The sequence below is a fragment of the Crinia signifera genome, chromosome 7, assembly GCF_055691185.1.
Source record: "Crinia signifera chromosome 7, ASM5569118v1, whole genome shotgun sequence".
NCBI classification, from domain to species: Eukaryota; Metazoa; Chordata; class Amphibia; order Anura; family Myobatrachidae; genus Crinia; species Crinia signifera.
Window position 1 is genome coordinate 66,600,147 of NC_139223.1, and position 16,278 is coordinate 66,616,424.

The 16,278-nt window shown below is 42.8% G+C and overlaps 1 protein-coding gene across 2 annotated transcripts; it reads left to right on the forward strand.

The window, feature by feature from the left end:
* Window positions 1–3,941: 3,941 nt before the first annotated feature.
* RPS15A (ribosomal protein S15a) lies at window positions 3,942–15,147 on the forward strand. 2 transcript variants are annotated; one of them, XM_083153284.1, is made up of 5 exons: window positions 3,942–4,081; window positions 5,786–5,923; window positions 6,624–6,703; window positions 11,420–11,505; window positions 15,015–15,147. In XM_083153284.1, exons 2-5 carry the CDS (start codon window positions 5,791–5,793, stop codon window positions 15,106–15,108), a joined length of 393 nt encoding a protein of 130 aa, XP_083009410.1. In that variant the 5' UTR covers window positions 3,942–4,081; window positions 5,786–5,790; the 3' UTR covers window positions 15,109–15,147. The 2 variants fall into 2 exon arrangements, with proteins under 2 accessions (XP_083009410.1, XP_083009412.1); XM_083153286.1 differs by having other exon boundaries at window positions 4,066–4,203.
* The last annotated feature ends 1,131 nt before the right edge of the window (window positions 15,148–16,278 follow it).

Sequence of the window (16,278 nt, forward strand, 5' to 3'; positions counted from 1 at the left end):
AACAGACATCAATTATATGCCTCTTATGTATATCATCTCATAAACTGCCTCCCTACTGGCCGGGTGTCGCTCACCAAGTCACCATCCACCTATGCAACATATTTGTATGTGGAGGGCAGCAGCACACCACAGAAAGCTATCGAGCGGTTCTTTTCCAACTACTTGCACCTTTTCCCCTGGATTACTCTCATCCTGAATGCTTGGTGTTAACACTACTCAGGGTGCCCCTCCAAGTAAACAGGACAGCAGATACCAGGCTTTTTATATCACTGTCGTCCCCACCATTAGGACTCGCTCACCCACCATACCACAAAGCTCATTTTCAGTGTCAGCTGGCATTGACTGGTCCGGGTTAGTAACACAGAAGGTTACCCACTCTGGAACACCCACTACCACATACCATACTTGCCTACCTGACCCTTTCCTTCAGGGAGAAAATGCTCTGTTCCTGGACTTCCCTGGTAATGTAGGATTGCCATCACCTATGGTAAAACACCTTTCTTATCAATTACCTAGCTCCCCACAGGTGATGGCAATCATACATTACCAGCAAAGTCCAGGAACAGAGCATTTTCTCCCTCATGGGTGCCTGTATACCACATACTTAATTGGTACATAAAGTGGGCAGCACTTTATGTACCAATTTATTCACTATCGTAAGATACCTTAAGGGGAGACAAATATTTATACCTCTAATTATCATTATAGCAGTCTATTATTAACAAACCTGTGTAATTATATATTTAGACTAACAACTGTGTTTTAAGAACGCCATTTTGCTTTTTTTGCATTATCTGATTTGTATTTCTATATGACTGTGCAACTAATTACAGGCTGCAGGTGACTATCAAAGTGTTGATTGATACCATTACTATTACTAAATTGTTCTTCAATACATTTGATAGTGAAGCATCGTAATTATACAGAATATCAATTTACTAATTATATAATATTCTGCTTATTTATTTCTGGGGAAATTGAACAGTTTCACTGGTAACACAGTAGAGTGACATATGTTGTGTTGTTACAATGACAATACCTTCTGATATTTCACGGGACTTCGACCTGGCTTCCATTTACATCAATGGGGGACGTGCAACCTGCGGACCACAGCATCCCCAGGTTGGATGGGGGGCGGACACAGCCTGTGCTGCTGTCTGCTATACTCTGTAGACATCAGCAGAGGCAGCGGAGGAGGTGAATGGATGCCTGTGTGCAGCATCCATTCACCTCCCAGACGAGGGCTGGGGGGGTGCACGGGTGCTGGGGGCAGCCCAGCAGATTACCTTAGTGCTGGGCTTGCCCCCAGCACAGTGGTCCGGGTCCCGGCGGTGGCGATTAGCGCTTGGAGATGATGTCGTCTCCAAGCGGCGGCTGGGGGATGCGGCGGTGTAAAAAGGAGCAAACGATGGGTCGCACCTGGCGTTAAGCGGGGATCAAAAACCCAGGTGCGACCCAGCATTTTTGGTATAAAAGGGGTATTAGCTGTTTTCAGACTTTGATATTATTTGCAGGCTGTTGGATACAAAGTAACAGCTTGACAGTGCCTATTGGCAGTGTGTGAAATTACTGTTTCACTCTTGTATCCTTAAAGGTGCCCATACACTAGTAAGATTTATCATCAGATCTGGCTGGTTGGAACAAAAACATGGTTATGGATAAATGAGAGTTTGTCAGTTTTCCAGCATTTCCAAGCAAATGGTCAACCTTCATTTGCTCTCATCCATAACCATGTTTTTGTTCCAACCAGCCAGATCTGCAGATAAATCTGCGTGTGTATGGCCACCTTTAGAGCAGTGGTTCTCAACCTCTGTCCTCAAGACCCCCCAACACTGCATGTTTTCCAGATCACCCAGCAGGTGCACTCATTATTCACTGACAAATTTTAAAAGATCACAAGAGGAGCTAATTATTTCACCTGTGATTCTGTGTGGAGACCTGGAAAACGTGCACTGACCGAGGTTGAGAACCACTGCTTTAGAGAGTTCACATACCAGCCTGTTATACAGTACATTATTTGGTCCATTTCATTTTATAGGGATATATAAATTGAATGGTATCCCTTCTAATTCTGCAATTTTAATTATCTATGTCACTTTTTTGTTTGTGTGTCATATAAGAGTGTGTGTGTATACTTTATTTTTTTATAATTACATTAACCCCTTCCCGACATTTGACGTACATGTACGTCATGGCCGGGATGTACTTCCCGACACATGACGTACATGTACGTCATGACTTCAAAGTGCCACCGCGTCTACAGACGCGGTGACAGAGGGACGATGTCTGCTGTCCCTGACAGCAGACATCCTCCCTCATTGCCCAGGGGGGGCAGAGATGCCCCCCGTGATGGGCGATCGCTGCGATTGGCTGTTCAAACGTGAACAGCCAAAAACAGCGTTTTAATGTGTGATGTGTAAAATTTAGACTCTGCTGCCCCCTAGTGTCCAAAAAAATTAAAGGAGGTTGAAATAATGATTTGAAAATAAAGTTTAGATATGGTCTATGTTAGTTATTAACTATTTTGAGTGGTATGATTATTTGTCTCACAAGCAGAAAATTTTACATTTTGCAAATAGCAAAATGTTCCATTTTTTTACGACATTTTGGTATTTTTCACAAAAAAAAAAAAACTGTATCGACCAAAATTTACCACTAATTTAAAGTACAATGTGTCACGGGAAAACAATCTCAAAATCACTGGGATAAGTAAAAGCAAAAAAAAGTTATCCCCACTTAAGTGATACATGTCAGATTTGAAAAAAAGGCCTCTGTCAGGAAGGCAAAAACATGCTGCGTCGGGAAGGGGTTAAAAGTGAAGTTTTAATACAATTATTATATTATTGAATGATCCATACCACTTTTTGTGTAATCAGTTGTACACTACAGGACTGATTTACCTTATTTGGATGTATGTCCTCACTTGTGCATAGTCATTTACATTTTGCTATGAAATTATACCATTCAATGTAAATATATCATACAATTTCAGATAAGCAACAACAAAGAGTCCTTTTTTTTCTCTCCATAAAACGGTGAACCCTTCTTTTACTCTCATGGGAGCACCTCCACATCAATTACTTAATATGATAACTCTATGGCTGTGTACACACGGGGGCGATTTTGTGTAATATCGCGGGCAATATGGTCGCTGAGTGACCATATTGCCCGCGATGGGAGTGTGCACCGGCGATATATCGCCGGGTGCGCGCTCCCGTTTTCTTCCCCGTAGTGATCACTGGTCGCAGTAACATGCTCCTGCGACTAGCAGATTTCCACTGCCGGGCTCCCCCGGCAGTTTTTTTTTCATCAGCGACCATCTCTGGTCCACGTCCACGACCCCCATAGAGGGAGAATAGAATAGATGGCGAGCATAGCGAGCCACCGTGCCCGCAAGGGGCTTTGTTGCGCTCGCCATGCTGTCTGAGTCCGGCCAGTCAGGCTAATGACTATCAGGATCCCAACTGTCAGAACCCTGTACCACACCCAGCTCCACTGGGGCTGGAGTGTGAATGTGAATGTTCAAACATCCTCTGTAAAGCGCTTCGGAATATGTGTGCACTATATAAATCACTGGTAAATAATAATAAGAAATGAATAATAAAGCTCTCTGAATGGACTACACATGCCACATACTGACAGCCAGTCAGCAATTGTACATCTGCTTCCATGTGCCACTGTCACAGTGCGCCCTGGGCCCTGATCATACCATTTATTTCCACACACCATAACTAGTCTGGAGTGACTACATGTGCTTATTGCATCCGCCTGCCCTGTCCCCTATCAGCCACAGCTGAGCTCTGAGTCTGTGATTTCTGCATGCAGAAATGTATGCAAGTTCACTGCAGTGCACATGCATGCAGAAATCACAGAGCTCAGCTGACTGATATGTAAGTACTTGTAATCGATAAACGAGCGGCGTTTGTGAAGTCCGGTAAAGCCGGATAGTATCGGCAATACATTGCTAATGCCTGTTTGAGCTGCTAGCGTGTGGAAATAAAGCAGTCCTCGCGAGAGCGGTGTAGTTCCCATATCGCCCCGCGCGCTCTCTCCTCCCTCTTTCCGCCATACTGCAAAGCCGGTGAGTAAGGCAGAGCCCCGGGCCCGGCCGCAATCCGCCCTATACCGCGGCCATCCCGGGACCGGCAACCACACCGGCACGGTCACCGCGTTACAGAGATCCAGCGCTCTCGGAACTGCTCGGTATGGGAGCAATCTGCCATTGCTCTGCCCCTATTATTGTGCCTGAAGTCAGGGCTGGGTCCCTCCTGCCTGGGAATGGAGCCTGTGTGTGCTAGCAGGACAGGGACCGGGCACAGTCGTCACGGGGGCTCCTCGGTGTCCTGTCCCGGGCCCCTGAGTATTCGGTTCTTCTGCATACTGTTACATAGTGTATATATTCATTGCAAACTGGGTATGGGCTAATGGGGCCTCATGCATCCTGTAGTACTGTACCACTGTGTCTAGTTATTGGTAATACCTAATGGTGCCTCATACCTCCTGTGCTAATGGGCAAGGTTTCCTCACTTCAGTCCTCAGGGCCACCAAACAGTGCATGGTTTCCTGGTCTCACAGAATCACAAGTACCATAATCAGCTTCACCTGTGGGTTCTTTAAAATGTGTCAGCCAGTGATGCCTGCACCTGTGCACCCACTGGGAGTTATGGAAAGCCTAAGTGGTCCTGGGGGCTGGAGTTGACACTGATGTGTGGTCACATTGGTAAATACATAATGTAGGTTAGTGGTGGCTCACCCCCCTATACTGGGTGCATGTCACTGGTGATATGCTGGGCTTATTGGTGCATTGTGATCCTTTGTAGTAATGAGTCACACTTGCTCTTAACATACAAAGGTGCCCATGCTTTCCAGGATCCTAAATCCCAGGGCCTCTATTTGCCTTGGTACAGAGATTCCTTTCTATGTAGGTAATTCTTCTGTGGTGTGGAGAAGCGTCCCATAGCAACCCATCTGCTTCTGGATAGCATTTAAGTGTTTCTAAGAAACCAAAGCTAGTCCACTTCATGGAAGGCCTGATGCATCTTCCCCCATAGACTATAAGAACACTCCTACTCTGGCCAAGGATGTTATGGCTTTACTGCTGTTTTTTAGTAACTGATCCTTAATTTTGGGGACAAGTGTGGTGTCTGACTCATGTCAAAGCTTCTAGCTATGGTGCATGGTGATGTAGCTGGTTTGTCCTGTTATGGCTGACAATGTTGTAAATCAGGCATGTCTGAACTATGGCCGTCCAGCTGTTGTGAAACTACAAGTCCAATCATGCCTTGCCACAGTTTTGGTATTAGGGAATGCTAAAACTATGGCAAGGCATGCTGGGATATGTAGTTTCACAACAGCTGGAGGTCCACAGTTTGTACATGCCTGATGTAAATGTACTGTATACAGTAATCCAAGTCACTGTAGCTTCCATACTTTTATATTGCTCTGAACTTGTACATATGACTTTCTAGCACAGCAACCATGAGAGTTGTAACACCATAAAGTATACTGCTGAAAGCCACTGTTTTGAGTGTGTGGTCTGCTGGTAGATCATGCTAATGTCTTGAAACTTGGTTGTTAACCCTGCTGTTGCTGAATATTTTCTAGAGGGTGCTGTTGAATATACTACTTTCATGCTCCTCCAACCTATTGTATAGTGTTCTCAGTAATGTTACCAAATGCAGGTTTCGGACACTTGCAATGTGTAGAGTCTAGCTTGCAGTACTACAGTAATCATGACTGGTAGGGTACAGAATGGTCACTGATCTAATGCATTGTTTTATTGCAGGCACCATGGTGCGCATGAATGTTCTCGCAGATGCTCTGAAAAGCATCAATAATGCAGAGAAACGTGGTAAGCGCCAGGTTCTCATCAGGCCATGCTCCAAGGTGATTGTGCGATTCCTTACAGTGATGATGAAGCATGGTAAGTGGTTTTTATTTTACTTTTTTGTAAACTTTTCACGAGCAGGGTGCTTTTCCTTCCCTTAAACTATCTTCGCTCTGTCTTCAATGGCACCAAATCCCATGGATTTCTGCCACCCATAAACACTGCTGCATCAGCAGACACTGAAGCAGCAGTTTTTATGTACCCCATACTTTGTCTATTGTATTCAACTATTAAAGGCCCATACACATTGTGTGACTTTAAACAGAAAGCGGCTTTCAGCTTGTAAGCCTGCCCAGTGTATGGGGCAGCGATGGCCATTGATTCACGCTCCTGCATCATCGCTGGCCTATCCAGCAGATGAGCTGTTGAGTGGATGGTTTTCCATCGCATCTCGCTATGGAAAGTCGTCCACCCTGGGAAAAACTGCTAAAACTAACGAAAAATGCTCAGTGTGTTTTACTTATTCATATACTCTATAATTGGGTGCTACTGATCCTTTGATGCCATATAACTAAAGAAGAATATTCTGTGTAAGTTCCAAAACTCCACTAGACAATGAGCATTTAATTAATGTAATGCTTGCCCTACCAGAGGCCAGCCTGTTTTATTTTGTGTTTGTTCATTTAAAATAGGGGGTACTTGGGTAAAACTGAACGACTCTTTGCTGGTGGTGGACTTCCTAATGTGGAAGCTAGTAAAAATGCAGTGCTTTCTGACATACCCATCTTTTTTGCAGGTTACATTGGAGAATTTGAAATAATTGATGATCACAGGGCCGGAAAAATTGTTGTCAATCTTACAGGCAGACTTAACAAGGTGAGCGGTTAGGTTTTTTGTCATATGGCTCTGCCTTAAATGACTTTCACTTGCAAATACTTTAAATAAACTAAAATCCACTTGTTGGTCAGACATGCATAATTAGCAATTGGGAGAACCTCTAAGTATTGACGTTTGTAGCTATATCATTGAAGTGGAAATATTGCACCTGAATCTGCATTAATAAACCAAGTACTACTGATACTTACCAGATTTTGTAAGTGTAGCCTTCCTGTTTTCAAGGTGGTGCTGTTCTATAAATGAGAACTAGTTTGTTGACACTTTAAAAGATCCACAGGTGGACCTAAATTTTCAGTTGTCCTTCTGTAAGGAGACCTGCGAAATCTGCACTGTGTGGGGTCCTGAGGACTGAGTTTGAGAACTTTTGGTATCTCCTCCAGAGCCATCATGTTGCTTGGAGAACTCATGGTGTGTAGACACGGTGAGATTCGAGTGCTTTGCTAACTGTACTATTTACATACAGTTCATGCAATCTACATTAGATTTGCACTATATAGTCATTGCTGCCCTGTATCTGTGTTTCGATTTGTGCTGTCACAAGAGCACGCATCAGGATCGCAAGGTAAAAACCTGTGCAATATGCATGCGCTTTTAACTATATAGTCAAAATCTAATGTCTTAATCTCAGTGTGTACACAGCATCAGAATGATTGACACAGGTGGTGGATTGGATACCTGTAGTTCACATTTCTCCCTTGCTAGTTCTACATTACTGGTTAGTCAGGAGATGTACTAGGTTTGCTTCTGAACTTTATTTCCTGTGTGTAAATCACTAGAGCAGGTCTGGTCAGCCTGTGGCTCTCCAGCTAGTGTAAAACTACATGTGGTGGTTTTCTTATCATTGTGTTACCTCTCATGCTTTTCTTAGTGAAATATGTAGGTTTTCTCTGCCACCCTAATATTTGTGTGTGTGTGTTTTTTATTTTATTTATTTTTTGCTCATTTTATGTATTGGGCACTGCGGAATACTTGTTGCCATATAAATAAACTATGTATTGGGCACTGCGGAATACTTGTTGCCATATAAATAAACTATGATAATGTGGACAATGTAAAAATTGAAGTTGGGTTTCTGATTGGAAAACTAATGCTGTCTACACACTGGCCAATAAAATTGCTGTAATTGAACAGCTGATATTAAGGCATATCGGGAGTAAACACCCATGATATGAGACAGTGTCTGTCCTGCAACACAGCCTATAGCTGATATAGCCTCAGAATTCCTGATGCATTATTGTGTGTACAGGTGGTCTGCCGACAGCCTGCACTCTTACTGCAGAGGCCACCGGGGAATGACATTACAACTGGCCAGGCACATGTAACTGCCCACCCAGCGTAGTGTGACATGTTAGGCTGTGTTCTTGGGTTGGGTGAAATCTTATACCCAAACAGACATGATTCCCGAACATGTCTCCAAGTTTTATATTAGTGAAAAGACTTCTCTCCTCTTATGCGAGTATTTTCAAGAGAGTGTCCCACAATTTGAAAATGGAGGCGCTACCTACTACTTAATTAGACACACATCATAAACAAGAAAAGGTAAGTATAATGTACAGTAGGTGTACTGAAAATTTAATAATGACTTAAAATTTAATGACTTAAAATTTAATAATTTTCAATAAAATTGGTGAAATATTAAAATATAATAGAAAGAAATAAAGAACAGAAGATATTAGATTAAAACATAAATGACCACAGCTCAACCACGTCCTGAATTTGCAGGGTTAAATTGTACCTGTATGCTTTTAAGGTCCCCATACACTATGGGATTTTGGGACGATTTCGGCACTTTGGGCCGATAACCGGGTGAAATCGGCCCAAATTTGCAGGTGTGTGGTATCTGATCCGATGCGCGATCCCGTGCGCATCGGACCGGATCAGGGAGGTCGGACGGTCAGCACATAAGATCATCCGACCTCCCTGTATGCTATGCATATGCCTGCCCACCTGACAGGCATATGCATGCAGACAACCGGGGGAGCAGTGGGGCGGGCAGCGGGTCCCTGAGCGCTTGGCTGACGGCGCCGGCGAGTGCTGACCTGGCCGGGGTGGTGTGGTGATAAGTCTCATTCAGCAGCGCTGCGGGACGGGAGTGGGACGCGCAGTGGCGGGTATTAGATTTTTAAAATACCTCTCAAATGACTGGCCGTTCTCAGATTGGATGAGAGATCTCAGCCAATCAGAGAACGGCCAGTCATTTGAGAGGTATTTTAAAAATTAATACCCGCCACTGCGCGTCCCGTCCCGCAGCGCTGCTGAATGAGCGAGAGACTGTGATCATCACACCGGCCAGGTCAGCACTCGCCGGCGCCGCCAGCCAAGTGCTCAGGGACCCGCTGCCCGCCCCGCTGCTCCCCCTGATGAGGATCACCGCCGCCCCCCCCCCCCCACCCCTGCACCTCACCCCCTGCTCCCCGACGTGATAAATCGCAAGCGATTATCACATGTCAAATTTTGGCTCATCAAGTGCCAAATTGTATGTGAGCCTCCCGGGGAGCTTCCGGGCATCTCACAGGAGAATTGGGTCCGACTTATCCTGAGGACAAGTCTGCCTAATGCAGGGCCCTCCAGATGTTAGTGAACTACACATCCCAGGATGCTTTGCATTAGTTTTGCTATGTGGCCATGCTGAAACTGATGCAAGGCATGCTGGGATGTGTAGTTCATCAACATCTGGAGGGCCGGTGTTGCCCAGCCGTGGCCTAATGTGTGGGGGCCTTTAATGTGTTGCAGTAAGACACTTTCTCTCGAGGGGCAGATTTATTAAGCTTGGAGAAAAGAGAAACTGGAGATAAAGCAGAGAAAAGGTAAAAGGAGATAAAGCACCAGCCAATCAACTCCCAACTGTCTTTTTCAAACACAGCTGATTGGCTGGTGCTTTATCTCCTTTTACCTTTTCTCTGCTTTATCTTCAGTTTATCTCTTCTCCGAGCTTAATAAATCTGCCCCTGAGTATTGTCAGAATTGTTACTTTTCTTGTATTTGTTACAAGAAAGTAGGTAATATCTTTTTATTTAAGATCACTATTAGCTCTTCAATGCATTTTTTATACATCTTAAATAGATCACAGCTTTATAAATACAGTCTGTGTCCAGATACTTGTTACACTGTAATGGTGAAATTTACTAAGATGTGAAATACAGGTCATGTTGCTATGGGCAACCAATCGCATCCTGTCTACTATCTTCTGAGGGTAGTAAATAAGTAGCTTCTGATTGGTTGCCCATAGCAACATGACCTGTGAAGAGTATTTCACATCTTAGTAAATTTCCCCCTTAGTGTTTTTTCTGAGTTAATACGCTGATCTAGTGTGGTTCCATTCCTGAAGATCAGCATTTCCCTATTGTCTAAAATATTACTGTTGGAATAAATGACAAGTAAAAATATATGAACATTTCTGTGAACCAATATACGCATCTGTTAGAAGCGTGGACGGGATGCGGCAGAAATGCCGGCACTTTCTCCCTCTATGGGTGTCCACGAACCCCCATAGAGGGAGAATAAAATTAGAGTGCCGAGCGTAGCGAGACATTGGGCCGAGCACAGCGTGCCCTCAAGGGGGGCGATACACGGGCCCCCCCCCCCTTTTAGCTGTCGGGATTTCATACTGAATCAGTGTGGACACCAGATAATGAATGAATAAAAGGCACGAGACGGTACTCCTAAATATGGTGACATATGAAACCCATTTAATCAGAAAAACACTAACAGTGTAACAAGTATCTGGACACACTGTATTTATATAGCTCTGATCTATTTAAGATGTATGAAACGCATTGAAGAGCTATATAGCCTAAGTGATGGTGATCTTAAATAAAAATACTATAACCTACTTTCTTGTAACATAAAGAATACAAGAAAAGTAACAATTCTTTCTGACAATACTCAGAAAAGTGTCTTACTGCAACACATTAAAAGCATACAGGGACAATTTAACCCTGCAAATTCAGGACGTGGTTGAGCTGTGGTCATTTGTTTTAAATCTAATATCTTCTGTTCTTTATTTCTTTGGTACTTGTTTCCTAGAACAGTGCCCAGATTTTATATATAGGGAAATCGCATCGCATGGGCCATTTTAGTGGCATGGTTTTTTTTTTATGTTTTTTTATTGTAATTTATTCACTGCTGTGCCCCAGGCTAATGTAATGGCATCGCACACCCTATATATATATATATATATATATATATATATATATCTATATATCTGTAATGGCATCGCACACCATATATATATATATATATATATATATATATATATATATATATATATATATATATATATATATATATATATATATATATATATATATATATATATATATATATATATATATATAAAAAAAAAATCGTATGAGATTTTGCGGGAGATGCGATATCAAATCATACGATTTTTTTTTTTTTCTATATATAGGGTGTGCGATGCCGTTACATTAGCTATACAATGATATACAACTGATTGGCTGAGAGCTTTCAGGACCAGTGGCGGGATCCCACTGGTCCTGGGAATGACCACCCTATCTGCAACCCTATTATGCTGTGGGGGTGCTACAGGAAACTGCTTTCTATAGCCATACCCATTCACTATTGGCAAACCTACAATAATCCTATGTTTACCTTGGATTTGATTTTAAATAGTAAAAAAATAGTTACGTGTGCGTGTACAGAAGCATAGTCTGATCTTATCTGTCTTTGCAGTGTGGCGTCATTAGTCCCAGATTTGATGTGCAGCTGAAGGATTTGGAGAAGTGGCAAAACAACCTCCTGCCTTCACGTCAGTTTGGGTGAGTCTCAAACACTGGTTACTCTGTGTGAACCCCTTGGTGTATACCCCAACCCAAATGTGAAGCTGAACAATGTTTATTTCAGTACCTCTTTAAATAAGATTTCTATGTAGAGCAGGGCTGGGCAACACCAGCCCTCCAGATGTTAATGAACTACACATCCCAGGATGCTTTGCATTAGTTTTGCTATGTGGCCATGCTGAAACTGATGCAAGGCATGCTGCGATGTGTAGTTCATCAACATCTGGAGGGTTGCCCAGCCCTGATATAGAGTGATTGCAAGAATGTGGCTATTGGTATTATCAGAAATAACCTTGGGTCTTCAAACAGATAAAAAAATAAAATGTATATGTGAATCCCAGTAACAAACATATCTGCCAACGTACTATTCAGCTAATCAGGTGTGCAATGCTTCAAAGTAGAAATGTGATTGTACAGTTGTATTCTATATTTGTGACTGATACCTACCAATGCTGCCATCTAAGTTGCTACTGACTGGCTGGGCAGTTCTGCATACACTTGGTGATTTCTCCTAGCCTGCATGCTGGGCAGACTTGGGAAGTCATGGTGTGATTTTTGTGCACTTTTCGAAGTGATCTGACTACCGCTCAAAGTAACCATAGATCGCCCCAGGTGTGTGTTCCCCCGAGCGATGGTGATGTGTGGTCATACACATCGTTATTGCCCGCTGTTTAAGTCGGTGCATGCAGTCAAAATCTAGTTAAATTGCCTAGCAAGTGACTGCAAATTGCTCTGTGTGTAGAATGAGTGATGACCGTTTGTCATCTAAATGTCATGGTGGTTTAAGTCAACAATATATTTATTCTCCCTTTAGGTAAAATAGCTTAACAAAATCACTTGCCAAAATCACTGCATGTGTATAGGCTCTCCATGGGCGATCTAGTCACCACAAAATAGACTACCCTAAATAGCTTGGCAAATACGCTTAGTACATCTCACCGTGTGTATGCCCCTTCACAGGAAAATAAAACTGATTTTGTGTGGATATATGTTGGTATTCCTACCTCAGCCATACAAATGTTTACCAGAGGCTATTTGGCGAACAACTAAACTGTCAAACTTTGGGCAGTGGGATACACATCAAGTGAACATGTAGACACTATACATACAACTACAATGAATACATACAGATAGTGGTAGATGCTCAATTAGTTCAGTAGTAATACCACTCAAGTGCATGCAAGGGAGGGGTTAATACTGAGTAAGTAATCAAGACCTTTTTCCCCCAGCTCACTGAATGGTATTAGTAACCAATCTTGAACACTACATGACAATAGAATTCAGAGATATTGGTTACATATACCTGCGCTGGTGTATGATATGCCCCCAAGCCACGTCAAGGCTTCTCTGTATAATGGGGGTCCCTAGCGCTATATCTAGGTGCAGGGTGTGGCACCCCAAAAACTGTCATAAGCTAGAAAGCCCAGTGCGGCATGCCAGTGAGATACTATGTTAATAATTAGTGATAGGAAGCCGAAGCTATATATAAAGAGAAAAATAAAAAATGGAATGCAATTAAAAAAAGATAGTGTTAGTGAGGGGAAAGTGTTAATAGAATGTAAGGGAGCGCCGCACTAAAGCCACCCAGCACAACCAGTCCAGGGGCACCGCACCCCACACCACCGTGACTCTAAATTGGTTCTACGATTAACACAAGGAGCCACATGATAATGGCTCCTCACTTGATATATCCAAACTAAGAGCTACCTACCTTGGAGCAACCCCAGACTACTCCATGTGGCGTATCAGGACCCATATCTCCTCCCAATATGGACTCCCTTCTGCCTCTAGCAACATACATACAGATAGTGGTAGATGCTCAATTAGTTCAGTAATATTACTCGGGTGCATGAGGGAGGGGTTAATACTGAGTAAGTAAAACAAGACCTTTTTTCCCCCCAGCTCACTGAATAGTATTAGTAACCAATCTTGAACACTAAATAATAGAATTCAGAGATATTGGTTACATATACCTGTGCAGGTGTATGCTATGCCCCCAAGCCACATCAAGGCTACTCTGTATATTTGGGGTCCCTAGCGCTATATCTAGATGCAGGGTGTGGCACCCCAAAAACTGTCATAAGCTAGGAAGCCCAGTGAGATACTATAGTGTTAATAATTAGTGATAGGAAGCCGAAGCTATACATAGAGAGGTTAATCATAGACCCAATTTAGGGTAGCTGGGTGACTTTAGTGCGGCGCGCCCTTACATTCTATTAACACTTTCCCCTCACTAACACTATCTCATTTTAATTACATTACATTTTTTATTTTTCTCTCTTTATATATAGCTTCGGCTTCCTATCACTAATTATTAACCCTATAGTATCTCACTGGCATGCCGCACTGGGCTTCCTAGCTTATGACAGTTTTTGGGGTGCCACACCCTGCACCTAGATATAGCGCTAGGGACCCCCAATATACAGAGAAGCCTTGACGCGGCTTGGGGGCGTAGCATACACCTGCGCAGGTATATGTAACCAATATCTCAGAATTCTATTATGTAGTGTTCAAGATTGGTTACTAATACTATTCAGTGAGCTGGCTGAAAAATGACTTGTTTAACTACAATAAATGTTTTCATATGTCTGGGGTGCACTGTAATATCTATAATTACTGATACAATGTGGCTTCTGAAGAAATACTTCCAAATGTAATGTGTAAAGGTGCCCACACACGCACCGATCCCAGCGATGCTATGCGATGGGGTATGCTGCACATACTTTTTGTACTAGCTTTTTATCGCATGCACAAGGCATACGATGCTATGTGTGCTAGTTAAGCACAGAACGCACGCCGGGATCGATGCGTCTGTGGGCACCTTTACAGACATTATTATTTTTTTGTTTTTTAAATCTTCATATATATCAGGTGTGTAGTAACAGAACCTGAATATGAGAATGCCAATGCAGAAGACTTGTTTATGGCTGGAATGAAATGGCATACCTTACAGTATATTGTAAACTTGACAATGCTGTTATACATTCTTAGCCACCATTATCATGACTTTGCTTCTTAGGTAAAACCATTTCAAGTATAGTTTGGTTGCTTGAAATATAATTTTTATAAAAGTTCAAAGCCCAAATGACTGCATCTGCAATGTACTTCCGCTGTGACTGTGTTTTTAGGCCCCAAACTCTCCACCCCACCAGCAGTCCCTACTGCTCCTACCTCAAATCTGTCCTCACAGCTCCATCTCTCCATATCCAGCAAGTTTGAAACAGACCAGTGTCTCTGCAAAAACTGCTTTCAGTTATGTCTTTACGCACACAAAGGAGTAATGGGGTCAGTGGAGGTACTTCACCTCAGACGTGAGAAGTAGTTTTACATAAAGAATCAATTTGTACCTCTATAAATATATGCCACTCTCCAGCATAAACTACTCCACTGAAAAGAACAATCTTATTGCAGTGCATCTGTCAATGTCATGTTTACTGTCTGAATAGTTTTCGCTGGAATGTTTGACCATAGTGTTCGTTTTGTTACAGGTATATTGTGCTCACAACTTCAGCTGGCATCATGGACCACGAGGAAGCACGGCGAAAACACACAGGAGGCAAAATCCTGGGATTCTTTTTCTAATGTGTAAAACAGGCAGGACAATAAATTTATCAGAAACTATGTGTGTGCTGTTTATTGAGATTGCCCTCTGCACTGCTAACTGTACCGGACTCAGAACATGGGAATAAAAAGTGTAACTTCTGCGTTACAAGGTTGACTATGGCTTAGTGCTTGGGCTACTGTCTTTGTATAGGATTGGCTGTCCGTACCAAAAGCCTTGATTTCAACAATCTCATTAAACACAGCCAGCAATAAATGACTAGGCGCTTGGTATGTGCCAATTCCTCTGGAAGCAGCAGGCTGACTACTTAACCCTCTCACGTAAAAAAACAAAACAGGAATACTGTATTGAGCATGCTGCAAGAGGGATTATATTCAAAAGCAACGTTATTATTCTGTAAACACGGGAATTATTCTTCCTTACCAGCCTGTAACAAAATGAGCACAATGCATAAAAATAGGCAATAACAATAAATCTAAAACATCAGCAATGTGAGAACTTGGTACTGCCAGACGGCTGATTAGTAAAGCCCCATGCAGCTGTCTTGATTAGATCATGCAGCCTGTGACAATTGAGATGGTGCAATGTCCCCGTAAATGCTCATGCACAAATGTTGGTGTTAAGCTGCCCATACACGGTCCGTTGTGGACCGGCTCCGTTCTGTACTATGCGATGCGCGCTCCCTCACATCACATAGTATGGTACAAAAAGTATGTGCTGCACATACTTTTTGTACTAGCTACACATCGCATTGCATGCACAAGGCATGCGATGTGTACTAATTAAGTCCCGAACGGATCCATTAAACGGACAGTGTATGGGCAGCTTTAGTGCTTTTATATCAAATTTAGACTTGTTAGTGTTGAATAAATGTTGCTGATTTATTGTTACCACTTTGATGGGCCAGTTCCTTTTATTAAGGGTAACTGCTTTTCTTAACCTAATGTTCATGGTCAGTACTTATCTTCCCCTCTGGTATGGGGTCACTAACAAGTGGTCATCACCATATGGGTTAATGAATAATGTACTCACAATAAACCTTGCACATTGCAGACATTAGGGCAGTGGTTCCCAAACTGTGCGCCGTGGCTCCCTGGGGTGCCTCGGGACACATGCAGGGGTGCCCCTGGGTTGGTGGTCCAGGACCAACTCAAATTATTAATGGTTAATTATTTATAAGCAAAACCAGT

Bases quoted from the DNA above. Each gene is read 5' to 3' on its own strand.
- RPS15A (XM_083153284.1), top strand. From the start codon at position 5,791: ATGGTGCGCATGAATGTTCTCGCAGATGCTCTGAAAAGCATCAATAAT. The intron at 5,924-6,623 runs GTAAGTGGTTTT...TCTTTTTTGCAG, and splicing joins TACAGTGATGATGAAGCATG to GTTACATTGGAGAATTTGAA. The intron at 11,506-15,014 runs GTGAGTCTCAAA...GTTTTGTTACAG, and splicing joins CTGCCTTCACGTCAGTTTGG to GTATATTGTGCTCACAACTT.